General features: G+C 34.9%; 1 protein-coding gene and 1 long non-coding RNA gene across 3 annotated transcripts in view; one reads left to right on the forward strand and one right to left on the reverse strand.

Annotated features, from left to right (window-relative positions):
- Positions 1 to 1,371: 1,371 nt before the first annotated feature.
- dkk1a (dickkopf WNT signaling pathway inhibitor 1a) lies at positions 1,372 to 13,502 on the forward strand. Of its 2 annotated transcripts, none has more exons than XM_087278639.1 (4): positions 1,372 to 1,481; positions 10,375 to 10,516; positions 10,609 to 10,767; positions 12,740 to 13,456. In XM_087278639.1, the coding sequence occupies exons 2-4, from the start codon at positions 10,486 to 10,488 to the stop codon at positions 12,988 to 12,990; spliced, it is 441 nt and encodes a 146-aa protein (XP_087134765.1). In that variant the 5' UTR covers positions 1,372 to 1,481; positions 10,375 to 10,485; the 3' UTR covers positions 12,991 to 13,456.
- LOC141377057 (uncharacterized) overlaps positions 2,923 to 14,749 on the reverse strand; it is a 101,686-nt gene continuing 89,859 nt past the window's right edge. The window contains exon 5 of the long non-coding RNA XR_015506352.1: positions 2,923 to 3,437. This is a non-coding gene — a long non-coding RNA (uncharacterized LOC141377057). The remainder of the gene's footprint in view (positions 3,438 to 14,749) is intronic.

Here is a 14,749-nt window from a genome sequence, read left to right on the forward strand (position 1 = left end):
CTGAATATGATGTGTCGGAGGAGCTCTGCCATTGCTGCGCTGGAATTTAAACCTGATCCAATAAACGACTCTCACGCGCATGCGTACACGCGCTTTTGCTGCAAGGTTTGTTCGCCAAACACAAATACTATTTCACTTCTGTTTGATAAATTGACAAAGCACAATTCAATATGTTTTTGTGAATATATATTTGTAATTTTAACTTCAGGCCATCAGCTAAAATTAATAATGTGTTTTTTTTTTTCGTTTGGGGCTTATTATTGTGAAGTCATTTGTTGAGTCAATATTTAATTGTCATTGTCCACAGTTATTTTATTTACAGTGTAATTTTGTTTTATATAATCTAATAATGAAATAATTAATGCAAAAATATGATCAGATAAAAAAAAAACGTATTTGAAATTTGGTTAAATAAAGTTTGATTGATTGCAACAAAATTTGATAAAAAACTGTTATGAAAATAAATAAATAAATAAATAAATAAAGACAAAATTGTATGTATGTTTTCGTTTTTATTATTATTTTGGGATCTAGACCTAGTTATGATAAAATAATAATATTAATAATTATCAGGATATCTGCTTACCCCAACTGATTTTAATCAAATTTAACTGAAAGTGTTAATGTTTCTGTTTTACACATTTAGTTTAGTTCACACTATATTTACTTATTTTAGTGTAAAAATGACAAAATGTGTAATAGAGAAGCAATAGAGAAGAACTCCTCTACTGCTCTGATTGACTTTCTGCTGATCAAGTGTTGTTTACATTTAAAAGACTCCAATATTCTGTCACCACGGCAACCTGAGTTTACACTGAAATCAACACATCTCTCTGAATCTGATCACTTGAGCTCTTTGAACTCTCCAGTTTGACAAGTTTCATCAGATTGTCTGATTTGGAAAGTTGATATTCATGGAGCAGCGGCGCCTCAGACGAACCAGGAGTCTTCCAGCACACCTGAAGGACTTCCTGCTGGAGGGTGTCCCGTCTGTTCAGGATCCTGCAGCTGTGATCAGGTTGGATCATACTTACAGCTGTGTCTCTTCCCCAGGTCTGGAGGAGCGTCACCTGGAGAACGCGGCTGTCCTTCCCCACATCCGTCCAGCATCCTCGGTGCCTTCAGTGGACGTGGGACAGCAGGAGGAGCCACTCTCTATCCATGGCTACAGCGTTCAGGCCTACCAGGACATCTACCGATCTGTGGTGGAGCCCATGATCAAGAGTCGTCCCTACAGCCTTCAGCTGGGCCTGGAGATCAAGCAGCGGCTGTGGGAGGCACTCAGGTGTCCTGTAATGGAGGAGACGGTACAGGCTGATGGACGAATCCTCATTACAGAACACAGATGTGGATCCAGACCGAACAGCATGGCTCCTCGAGTCCATGTGGACATCAGTGGAGAGCCACTGCCTAGGAAGCCCAGCAGAAAGAGGGCCAGACGCTGAGTCTTCACAGTGTCCCGAACCACACTGCAGGCCTGCGTATGTATATAGTGTACATAGTTGTAGAGCAAGTTCACAGTAAGTTTCCTTTTGCATGTTTTGTTTCATCAATTGGTTGTTTATATTGATTCTTGGTGTTGTTGACTTGAAGCTCTTGGTTTGCTCGGTGGTCTTTAGGATGTTTCAGGTGGTCTTCTGCGCGGTTGTCGAGGTTTTCTGTGCGGTTGTTCTCGTGTTGCTGGTCGGTCGCTGGACTCTTCTGAGAGTTTCGATGTGTTTAGTGATTTGCGGTGTCTGTTAGGTTAGGGTAGGTTAGGTTAGGGTCCCTCACGTGGTTTGCAGCTTGACGTGCTGTGAGGGCTTGTGTGCATCAGTGATGCTGAGAGCTTCGCCACTGGTACTTCACAGATACCGGTAGGGTCACCCATAGTGGACTGGTCTCAGCGGAGATGCCCGACTAAGACAAACCAGCTGATTCTGGACAGCAGATGTACAACAGAATCACCTGAAGATGTGGAAGTCGCAGGATTCGTGGAAGCAACCATCATAATAAATGAATCAATTAATAAATTTGTTATTTAATACATATAAAAGAGGCTGCAATTCTTTTCTTTTTCCTCTATTATGTTGATTTTTATCAAGTTATAATTTATAAATAAAAGTAACAATTCTGGAATTATTATTACCCTTTTAACCTGATTTTCAAAACAATCCACCACAAATTGCATTATGAAAACTATAATAAAACTGTAATATAAGCCATAATAATAATAGTCATAATAATAAAAACATTCAATTAATAAAACAAATATTAAAATAATTTAAGAAATGTTTTGATTGTATAATATTTACAATTATGTTATAAATAAAAAATCTGATTATTTATACGCTGTAAAAATGAATAAAGATAATATTGATTTAAATAAATTTAAATATAATTTACTCCCCAAACTAAACTTTCTAGTGACTGGTCACATCTAAATTCAATTGTGGCAACAGCCTGTCAACATTGGCTCAATGAGAAATAATATGTTGAGCCAATTAAAAAAACCATCAAGTCTGCCCAATCATGTTATTGGCCCAATTGAATATTTTAGATAGTGTGTAGCAAGCTTTTTTGGTTTCACCTAATTCAAAAATTTATATTGGTAAATTGTATTTTGGTAAACAATGCTAAAGCAACTTTAATGAATTGTTTATTCCTCGTTGTCCTGAAAGAAAATGAATAATAGAATATACAAAATCATAATACACTAAACACTGCCACATTTATTTATCTTTTTTTATTAAAGAGACACTATTGTAAAAGTACTGTAGAATAACAAATACATTACACATTTCAACAAAGTGTACCGTATAAATTCTAGCATGTTCATTTCTCCTGATATTGACCTCATTCTTTAAGGTGGAAGTGCCCTCGTCTTTGCGATTTGTTTTAGAACATCTGATTCAGAGCCCTATGGGAGAAATGACTAGCAATAATAAACAGCAGAAAACAGACAAACTACTTGCTCTACAAACTAGTGTGTTTATGACTCTACAGACAAAGCAGAATAATATAATAAGAAAATATCAGTTTGCAACATTAAGCATCATAACAAGCTGTTTTAACGTCTAAAAATCAATGGAAGTGAATGAGAGCGGAAATCTCAAGCCAAAAAGACTCAAATGGCTGCGCCTGCTCTTACGTGAGGAATAAGGTCAATACATAGAGCTGAAGTGTACTTCATATATATCCCAAATATATGCAAAAATAAAAAAATAAAAATAAAAAACAGCATGAAATGTGAGTATTTTTGTGAGGTTACTTTAACCATTGTTTATGGTTGTCACCTGAATACTTTCATTCTACAAAAGATAATCTGAACTTATGAAATCACATTTGTAATGGTCATTCAGCACAGTTGACAGGGCTCTTAAAGTTCATGCTGCTGCTGCTGCGTTCTGTTTCAAGGATTCCCATCTTCATTGTGGCTGTGTGGTTTTCCAATGGCCCTGTATGTTAAAAATATAAAACAGCAATGTCAATATTAAGCCTATATCAAATTCATATTCAAAATGTCACCATAATACTGTCATTTTCAAAAACACTAATCCTGTTGGATCACAAAATGTAATTTTAGAATGACAGAATGTGGATGTTCACATAATTATTAGCATAGTAACAGTATAGTAATTAATACTTTCCATACTGTGAGAATGCTATGTGGTAAACTGCACATTTATATGTAAAATATCACTTTGGCCAGGCACCTGTTTGTTTACAGCAATGGTTCTAAATATCATTTACAGTGAGTCAGGGCCGGCCCAAGCCTTCAGGGGGCCCTAAGCAGAATTATATTTTGGACCCCCTTGGTGCAAACAATATGACAAATTATCGTCAATCCTTGATTATTCGCACACTTTAAATTTAAAACACGCACTATCAATTTTATTTGCTGCTGTGTTGCTTACATCAAAAAATATGTTTTAAGGACCCAAGAAGTGCGTTGAAATGTGCATTTATATTCAATGTTTGACTTAATCTCAACTGAAACATGAAGAGAGGGGTATAGAGAAGCTCCTTCCCTTTAAAAAGAGCCAATAGAGTTTTGTTTCCTTACAGCTCTGCCAGTGAGAGTGGTTGAGCTCAACAAATGAACAGCCAATGAGAAGTGTCCTGAAGGGGGTGGGGCATAAATAAATAAGAAAATATTAAGTAAATGAACATCCATCTCATTTTCTGGTCTCCACAATTGTCCTATTTAATTATGACAAAAAAAATCTCTTGGTTCCTTTAAGTGCTAGCTTTTAGAAGAGAGATCTACCAGGAACCATTATATAAGTTTACAGATCTTACAGTAACTCTTTTTTTAAATTTGAGTTCCTCCAATAACTTTCAAAATGCTTCGAGGTCTTAGTGTAAGGAAACAGTGACTCCAGAACCTCAGTATTGACAAAAAGTGCTTTTAGGATCCCAGTTACTGCAAAAGGGTCCTGCAAGTACTGCAAAGACTGTCAGTGGTGGTTCCTCAAGGAACCCCTTTGTGAGAGCTTTTGAGGCACTTAAAATACATTTTGAAGTTCCTTGAGTACTCAACAGGGTACTTGAAGCACCATTACTTTTCACAGTGCATGTCAGACACTAGGGAGCATTTGATTGGTCAGAAGATTTGATGAGAAACTGAAGTATGAGGTGATGTAAAAAAAAAAAGATTAATTTAGGCGAAAGTGACAAACTGCAAGTTTTACATCTTTATATCGGTTTTACATTTTCCAAATGTGAATATGGTCATTGTTTTGTACCACACTAGCGTATAGATATTCTTGAAGTCTAACATACTGCTACTAATATCTAAATAATGTTATTTTAATTTCACTGGACCTTTAAGACAATTCTAGATATTCTGCAGAAACCACTGCCTATTGATCCCACCTTTTAAAAGACTACTTGACACACATTTAGACACAAAACATTAATCTCAGCTGTAATTAATGTTGACAAAAATAAACATGGCTAGAAGCAGCTAATAGCATTCTTCTTATTATCATTCAGTCAAGATTCCACCAGTCATGAATAGCGGAAATAAAGATACAGATCTATTTTTAAAATAGATTTAAATGTTACCACTGCAAGAAATGCTTTACTTACATTTAGTTTTTTGTATTTTCTAGTTCAAATATCTAAAAAAAAAACTCTATCTAAATCAAAATCAAATTAAATCAAGAAGCATTTTCTAGACATATTTGCATATCTAGCATATTACTAAATATCTATAAAAGAAATTCAGTTTTCAGAAATAATTCTGAATTAGGTGATTTTTTTTCTCTAAAGCAAACAAATTAATCTGATAGAGAGATAAGTCAAATAATCTTATTTAAAACCAATATTCTTTTACTTACTCAAATTGGCAGATTATTTAGCTTTTTAATGAAAAGCCCACATCATTTTGACTGATAATCTGTCTACAAAATGTTTATTCTTTAAGAATTTTTACAAATTTGGACTAGAATCAAGACAAAAACAATAAAAAAGGAAAGAATTTTTGCAGTGTATTTACCAACTGTCAATGATTCATAGTACATGGCTGTGTAATAAGAAATTTGATCACAAGAAAACCAACCATGAGATATCAATATCAAAGATTTTGTAAATAAAGGGTAAAAAATGCACCAAAAAGTTATAAGATGCATTTCTTTCATTAGAAGCACGTGTTTATTGCAGCTTTGTAAAACAAGCACACAGCTGTCCAACAAACTGAAAAATGCAGAGATATGTTTGTGACTGAAAGGGTTCATCTCTGAATTAGTCAGAGCAGCAGCATCTCAATTAAAAAAAAACATTTTAAGGTCAAAGTTGAGCTATACAAGGGGGCTATACCCCCTTGAGCTATACTTTGTTTGATAGGCTACAGATACCATCCTTCCAGATACCATCATTATACAATAACTTGTCTAATTACCCTAACCTGCCTAATTAACCTAGTTAAGTTTAAGCTGTATAGAAGAGTCTCGGAAAATATCTAGTAAAATTTTATTTACTGTCATCATGACAAAGATAAAATAAATCAGTTATTAGAGATGAGTTATTAAAATTATTATGTTTAGAAATGTGTTGGAAAAAAATCTGCTCTCTGGTAAACAGAAATTGGGGAAAAAATAAACAGGGGGGCTGATAATTCTGACTTCAACTGTATGTTAGAAAACAGTCAAAATAGCAATTTATTGCTTTCTAGTTATCGGTAAACTAAAGACACTTATTACAACTTGGCCAACTTATTTGATGTATTTTATGCTCAGCCCTGGTTTACTTTTAATCATGCAAAATCTTGCATTCCCACTAGATTAATATATTTTCTTCAAGAACAGTAACTGATCGGAATGCTCAGAAAGGTGAGCCCAGACTCCTCTGAGCACTTATAATGTCTCCAGCAGTGGAGAACATTAGTTATTTACTCATCAATTTAAAGAGAGCATTATTTTTAAGTTTTTTTCTCCAATATTTTCTCTAATATTTTCAGCCAAAAAAAAAAAAACATCTACAAGACTTGTACAAGGTCTGCAAGGGTTAAATAAATGCAGGCCCTTCAAATTATGTGTTCTTGTCCTATTGATATCTTTATATATTTTGGCGGAATTAAATGAGCCCATATTCCTGTATGAAGTTTCACCCTTGCAATCTTTCAGTAGTTAAAAACGCAGGTGCGTCTCTGATGTATTGTTGATTCGCCATTACCTGGTGGCAGCTGGGTGTACTGCAGCCACAGCGGTAAATGGCTGCAGTTATGACCCTGTCAGTCTTTGTTATTTTTTCCCTCCTAGGTGGTGACACAAATTAACTGTCTGTTAATCATTCATATGAAAAAAATATGATTTATGTTTGGCAAAGAAGTATGTGGATTGCCTCTACTAAACGTCAAGCTGCTGAAATAAGGAAACGTCATATTTAAATATTTTGAACTTTTCAATGAAGCCCGGTGATCTGTAGAGGGCAGCAGTCCACTGTTTAATTTGAGATTAAAACAAACAGCAGTCATCTGAAGACCTCGAAAATAACTTCAGACCATCTCACAATATCAAAAAGTAAGTAAACACATTGCCTTAAAAGCAACAAGATGACTTAAAAAATAAAGTGAAGCCGTTGTAACTTGGAAGATGACAACTTGATTTTAATATTTCTGCTAAATGTACTCACTTAAAAAATAATAATAATAATAAAGCCAATTAATTGCTTTGAATAAGTTCAACATATCTGTAATCTCTAATCATCATCTATATCTAATAACAAACTGCTCAGTAGCCTACTGAAAAAAACAATGTTGAAAATAAAAATAACAATAATAAATAAATAATGCTGAATTAAAGGACGTAGAATGATCAGAAAAGCATTAATGTGAGCTTTCTACAAAACATTTAGTATAGAATACACTCAAAAATGATGTTTGTTCTCACTTCCTTATTTAAAATGAACTGAAACAACACAACACAACAAGTTGTTTCTGTTCAATGCTTAAAATGGTAAAACTAATAAATTAACTTAATCCCTTCATGTTTTCCCAATCCTAACACTAATTAATTCTTTACAGTGTATGAATGACAAAAATAGTCTACAATTCACTCATATAATAGTTACTCATAGTAACTGGTAGTTCCAAAAATGTGTTTTGTAATAATGCAAACAAACACAAACAAACAAACAAACAAACAAAAACGTTTTTTCTAACAGAAATGATACTATATGACTTGTAAAGAAGCAGTAGTCTTGTAAAGAATCTTTAAAAGGCCAATTTAGATAAATAATCAGACAAATATTAGCAAGTATTGTCATACACTGTAAAACCCAACAGTCAACTTTATCAAAGTAAATGAGTGTAGTTAAATTTACAGAAAGTTAATTCTACACATTTAAAAAGAGTTTTGAACTCAGTGTTGAAGGTAATGAGTTAATTAAATACCTCCTTACTTCAACTTAAATTGAGTAGGTTCACACCACTCATATTGATTATTATTATTATTTTTTTTAACTCAAATGGTTTGTAGCAATCGGTTTCCTCAAACGGTTTGAGTTGCCTTAACTTATTGGGTTTTACAGTACCCAGTTGATTTAAGTTCTCTTTATTCACTGGGTTGTACAGTGCTCTAATTGCTCGGTTTACTCAAACGGATTAAGTTCACAGTACTCATTAGAATTGGTTTTCGAACTCAAATGGTTTGTTGCAATGGGTTTCTTGAAATGGTTTGAGTTACCCTAACTTATTGGGTTTTACAGTGTATGAACTTAGACAATTAGGTGTTGAAATGCAAGCTTCATATTATAATGGGCTAATAAACCCTGCTGTTTTACCATAGAAGAAGATGCATTTCATTTAATTGAAGAGGAAGGCGTGTTTTTTTATTGCAGTAATTTAGATAAACACGTGATGCATTAACGTGCATATTATTTTTATGTGCTGACAGAAAAACGATCAGGTTTAAGCTCTAGACCCAGTTTACGGAGGTCTGCGGACAGGTACAGTCGTGTATAATGATATCCTTTAAATTCCACTTTGAGCACTTTAAGTTGTCAGTCTGTTTCTGAGGGGGCGCGACGGTAATTACGCACAGCTATTGCGAAAGACGCAGCAGAAATTCAACAATCCCAATTACGAGATGGGCGTGGCTTGGCAATATTCATGAGGTTTCGCAACTGTATTCGGCGTGGTTGGTTAATATTCATGAGCCTGGTTTGCAAAGCATCTGGAGCAAGGAAGGGTAACTCATTTTCCAAAAGGTGCCATTTAGAAACTTGGTGCTTTTACAGACCGGTTAACTCAATTCTGTCAAAATAGTAATAATAATAATTATATTAGTAATAATAATAATAATAATAACAACAACAACAACAACAACAACTATTATTATTATTATTACTATTATTATTATTATTAATAATAATAATAATCATTACAATAATCATAATAATAATAACAACAACCATAATAATAATAATAATAATAATAATAATAATAATAATAATAATAATAATGATGCTGATGATGATAATACCAATAATAATAATAATAGTAATAATAATCATAATCATATAATAATAATAATTTGTTATTATTATTATTATATTATTATATTTTGATAAATTATATATTTATACAGTATATGAAACTTTACAATGAGACAATAAAATGTAGAAGACTCAATAAAATCACTATTGAATATACATTCATAATCAATTGTATTATAGGCTATTTATAACATTTATGCGGACTAACAGCAAAATAATGTAGACTTATGTTGACTATCAGACCTGGGCATTGTCACTTGTATTAGATTTTTATAAACCAATTACTTCAAGATAAAATGCCCAGGTATGATCTGGAGTAATTTTCTTGTATGCGCAGAAGAAAATGTCTCCAGCAGCAGGTCTGCGCAGGCGAGGAGGGGAGGGGAGGGGAGGTGGTGTTCTGGGGAGCGTGTTTGACAGTCATTTAAAAGGGGCGGGAATATACAAACAGTCCCGCGTGTATAAAACTCTTGGAAACGCATGAAGTGCTGTGGAGTTTGGACAATACGCGTGACACACTGGCAGAGGAGATCATGAGGAACATGCTGTCACTGCTCGCCGTTTTGACTGTGTATCTCGCGGTTTGGGGAGGAATCACAGCGGATGCTCAAGTTGGATCTGTGTTACGGAACTCCATCAGGCATCTGCCCGCAGCATCCAGCCCGAGTGACGCGGTGAGCGCGAGCCCGCGGGTCACCGGCACCGTAGACAGCGACGCTCCGCCGGTACGTGCACTCTCAGGATGATGAAAAAACCACGAGGATTTAAAAGAGGACTTATTTAGAGATCGTTCTTAACTCTTTCTAAATTTTCATGGATTTACTTATTTTTAAAAGTAAGTGGTAACAAAAAATATATGAGCTGAATTAAAACAAATTAAATTTAATAATGGTCAACCTAATTTGTTTAAAATCAGCCCGTATAAATTGTTTGCAACCACTTACTCTTTTTCTTTTTTTAGCAAATCTAATCTTATTTTTTCAGCTTATTTTAAGTGCTATAAATGAGCGCATTAAAGGATTTTAAGGTAAAGTTAAATATTTACTCACTATTTACTTTCCCTCAAGTGGTTCCAAACCTTTACGAGTCTCTGTCTTGTTGAACACAAAAGAAGATTGTTTGAAAAATGGAGACCTGTAACTATTGACATCTATAAAACAAATACTATGGAAGTCAACGATTACAACATTTTTCAAAATATCTTCTTTTGTGCTCAGCAAAAGAAAGAAACTCAAAGTTTTGATGCAAGTAAAAGTGTGAGTAAACGATGACAGAACTGTAATTTTTGGGTGAACTATCACTTTAGGGTGCATTCTATTAAAAAAGGGGTTAACCAGGTGGTTGTGATGCCTGTTGAAGGGTTAAATTAAGTGTGTGTGATTTGCTTTTCCACAGTCTCCGCACTGCTCCGCTGACTCGGAGTGCAGCATCGGTGAGTTTTGTAACGGCTCGCGTGGAGTTTGTCTGTCGTGCCGCAAGCGGAGGAAGCGCTGCGCTCGTGACGGAATGTGCTGCGCTGGAAACCGATGCATCAACGGTACAAACGCAGGATCTTTTTTTGTGTCTTGGAACTAGTTTATTCAACAGCATGCATGAATGTTCATTTCTCCTATCGTGTTTCTTTCTCAGGTGTGTGTCAGCTTGCTGATGCAGCTGCTGTCGGGTCTGCTGACGCCAGTCCACCGGGTGGCAACACAGATGTGTCTGGTGTGGCTGTAACACGTGGGCAGAACTTCACACATCCCAGGAGAACCACAGTCCTGTCAAAACCACAGCAGACACAGAAAGGTCTCAAATCTGTCTATTCTCTTCTTGATTACACCTTTCTCTCCTCATCTTGTCTCTTTTAAGTTATTTCTGTCATGTTTCTCCTTGGGTATCTCCTCTTGTCTAAACTTCTTTCTTCACCTTTTGTCTCTGTTCTTCTCTCTTTACTTTTGTTTTGTTTCTTCACATTTCTTTTCTCATTTCTCCTTGTCTCATCTTGTTTTTTCACTTGATCTGACTCTTCATTTCATATCTTGTCTCTTCTCGTGTGTCTTTTCTTCTTGTGTTGTCTTTCATTTCTTCTCATCTTATCTCTTCTTTTCAAGTTTCTGATCTTCTTCTTGCCTTGTTTCTTGTAGTCTCATATTTGCTCCTCATCCGATCTCTTCACATTTCTTCACTCGTTTCTTGTCTTTTATTTCTTCTCAACTTTTTTATATTTAGTTTCTTGTCTTTTCTCCTGTTTTCAATTCATCTTGTCTCAATTATTTCTCTTTTTGTCTCATTTCATATCTCCTCCTATATTTTGTCATATCTCATTTAGTTTCTTACCTTTTTATCATGTCGTCTCATCTGCTTTGCTCTTTAATCTAATGATTCTTCTCATGTCTCACTGTTTCTCCTTTTTGTCTCACCTCCTCATTTCTTTTCTCATTTATCCACTTTTTGTGAAACATCTATAGTTCTATATTCTTGTCTCCTCTTTTCTTTTCATCTTGTCTGTTCTATTATCATTTCTCCTCAATTTGCATCTCATTTCTTCTCATCTTTTTTTTTCTTCTCAAATCATCTTGTGTTTTCTCTTGCTTCCTCATTTTTTCCTCTAAGCTCCTTTCCTCTTATAATTTCTACTCAAATTTCTGTCTCTTCTAGTTTTCATCTGTTGTTCTTATTATTTTATCTAATTTCTAGTCATGTCTCACTTTTTCTCCTTATTGTCTCATATTATTTTGTCCTTATTGTCTCATTTCTTCGTCTCCTCCTCCTCACATTTATTTTTTCCCAGCTCATTTAGTTTCTTTCCCTGTTGACATTTTTTCTCATCTGTTTTGTTATTTAATCTAATGATTCTTGTCATGTCTCATTTTTTCTCCTTTTGTCTCGCCGCCTCATTTCTTGACTTCTTGTGAAACATCTACTTCTATATTCTTGTCTTCTCTTTTTTTATCATCTTTTCTCTTCTATTCTTATTTCTCCTTACATTGTTTCTCATCTCTTTTTCTGTTTTCTTCTCAAATCATCTCATTTTTTCTCATTTCTCCTCTTGCTTCATTTTTTCTCTAAGTTCCTTCCCTCTTTTCCTTAATATATTCTCCTTAAATTTCTCTCTCATCTCTTCTAGCTCTCATCTGCTCTGTCGTCATGTCTCATTTTGTCTCCTTATTGTCTCATATTATTTTTTCCTTACTGTTTCATTTCTTTGTGTCTTTTCTTTTCTTTACAACTCACCAAATCTGGTCTAATATCTTCTAGTTGTTTCTTCTCATCTGCTTGTTGTTGTTGTTTTTCTCTTGTTTCTCGACATGTCTCAACTGTTTCTTCTTTTTGTCTTTTGCCATGTGTTTCTTGTTCCGTCCTAATTTCTTCTCAATTTATTATCTCATCTCCTCTAGTTGTTTCTTCTCATTTATCGGTTCTTGTTATTTTTCCTCATGTTTTTCATCATGTCTCACTGTTTCTTCATTTTGTCTCGTCTCCTCATTCTACATTTTATCATTTGCTTTCTCATTTCTCCTCCTTTTGTTTCTTCTTATAGTCTTTTTTGTTTCTTCTCTCTATATGCACCTCACAAAGACATTTTTCACATCATATTATATCATATCTTATCTCTTTTTTTTAGACGTAATTTTCTCATCTTTCTTACTCTGGTCTCTTCTCATCTAGTCTCTTTCACATCTGGTCTCATACAGTATCTTCTGATCTTCTCAAGCTGCTCTTCTCCAGCACGTCTCTGAATGCAGATCTGACGTTTGCTCTGTCTGTTTTCTGTCAGGAGGCGAGGGTGAGACGTGTCTGAGGTCTTCAGACTGTCTGGAAGGGCTCTGCTGCGCTCGACACTTCTGGTCACGGATCTGTAAGCCGGTGCTGACAGAGGGACAAGTTTGCACGCGCCACCGGAGGAAAGGAGCTCACGGTCTGGAGATCTTCCAGCGCTGCGACTGCGGCTCCGGCCTGACCTGCAGAGGCCAGAGAGAAAAACCCGGAGCGGAAAGCCGAAACCTCCACACCTGCCAACCGCGCTGACCCTGCAGACTCGCTTTGTGCTCAACACACACACATACAGACACAACACGCATGCAGACACACATGCAGCAAAGGAAAACTGATTCCACGGAAGGATGCGCCATTGAAAGGACTGATCGTATTTCCCGGACGGATGCAGAGAAACTGCACCGTACGGATGTTTCTTGTTGTACACTCTGCTATTTAAGACTTTTTTCCCCGGGTCATCACAAAAGGCAGAATGCTTTTGTTTCCCTTTATAAGGAACTTCTTATTCTTCTTGCAGTAAATTACTGTATTGTAAATACGTAGTCAAAAATTGCACTTAACACTGAGCATATGGATCCTGTAAAAGTAGCATTTCATGATTCAAACACATCAATATTGTAAATGTGCAAGCCATATGATTTAGATGGTTATCAGTACTCGATTTTTATTTCGAACATATTGTAAAAATATTTGTGTGGTTCAAATATATATATATATAAGTGAAATGACTATAACAACAATAAATAAATTTTTACGATTCATAATGCCACAACTGCAACCTAAAGAAACCACTTTAGGATGTTTATATATACACTATATATTAGGGCTGCACGATATTGGAAAAATTGAGCATTGCGATATTTTTTATTCTGCGATATATATTGCGATAGGAATACAATTTCACTAGATGATTCCAATATCTCTATTTGGAAAGAATGTATAATTCTAGATTGATTGGGATGATTCTGTAAGGGAGTGCGTATACGTAAAATATTAGAAACGTAAATAAGAAAAAAGAAAAGCGCATAAAAGTTTAATAATGAAAAAGATACAAATTAAATGAACAGAGTTTTAAGGCCCTATCGTACACCTGGCGCAATGTGGCGGAGTTTCAGCTTGGCGCAAAAGTCGTTTTGATGTTTTGCGCTACGCTGTTTAAATAGTAAATACATTTGCGCTTCTATGTGTGCCCATAGGTGTTCTGGTCTAAAAAGGGAGGCGTGTTAAGGTGTATTGCTGGCGCATTGCTATTTAGACCAGAACAAAGCTGGTCTATTGTCCAGCGCAGAGCACGTTAGTTGTGCGCCTCGCTTACATACTGCTTAATACACACAAGATGTAGAGCAATACGCAAATATCTTTACATATGAAAAAGAATTTAAATATTAAGGATATATATATATATATATAGGATATAATAAGAATATATATATAGATTATAAATATAAAGGATTAAAATATTACAAAACATTATTTTCTAGCCTGCATAAAGATAAAAACTACTGCCTTCATGCCTTTATCTCAGGAGGCTTTTTTAGTTCATTTATAACAATTTGCTTTTGTATAATGTTATTATTATTAGCAGTATTATTTATTTTATGCATATTTATATTTGTTTTATTAAAAACAAGCTTAGAGTTGCCCACCTGTCAGGTTTTAGACCATATGGGGCACAGCATGTGTATTAGAATATAACAGTTTTTTAACCACACTTCGTTATTTTTGTTTATTTATTAGTTTTTTGGAAATTAGAACTGAATTTAGAAATAGTCTTGAAACAAATATTTGCGCTTAATAAATGAAATTAATTATTTATAGGCTAATTGATGTCTGTGCATACAAGGTTTCCCTATCCACAAGAGCGAAAGTGAAAGTTAATAATTTATTTCTCATTTTCGTGCTGCAGATGCTCTGTTTAACTGTTTTCTGGCTAGTGAAGTGCTCAGTTTTTCCACTTACACTTACTTTACGTCATGTAAATAGCAAATGCGCTATGGCGCGATGCAACTGA

The sequence above is a fragment of the Danio rerio genome, chromosome 13, assembly GCF_052040795.2.
Source record: "Danio rerio strain M-AB ecotype USA chromosome 13, GRCz13ab, whole genome shotgun sequence".
Classification (NCBI taxonomy): domain Eukaryota; kingdom Metazoa; phylum Chordata; class Actinopteri; order Cypriniformes; family Danionidae; genus Danio; species Danio rerio.

Bases quoted from the DNA above. Each gene is read 5' to 3' on its own strand.
- dkk1a (XM_087278639.1), top strand. From the start codon at position 10,486: ATGTGCTGCGCTGGAAACCGATGCATCAACG. The intron at 10,517-10,608 runs GTACAAACGCAG...TTTCTTTCTCAG, and splicing joins TGGAAACCGATGCATCAACG to GTGTGTGTCAGCTTGCTGAT. The intron at 10,768-12,739 runs GTCTCAAATCTG...GTTTTCTGTCAG, and splicing joins ACCACAGCAGACACAGAAAG to GAGGCGAGGGTGAGACGTGT.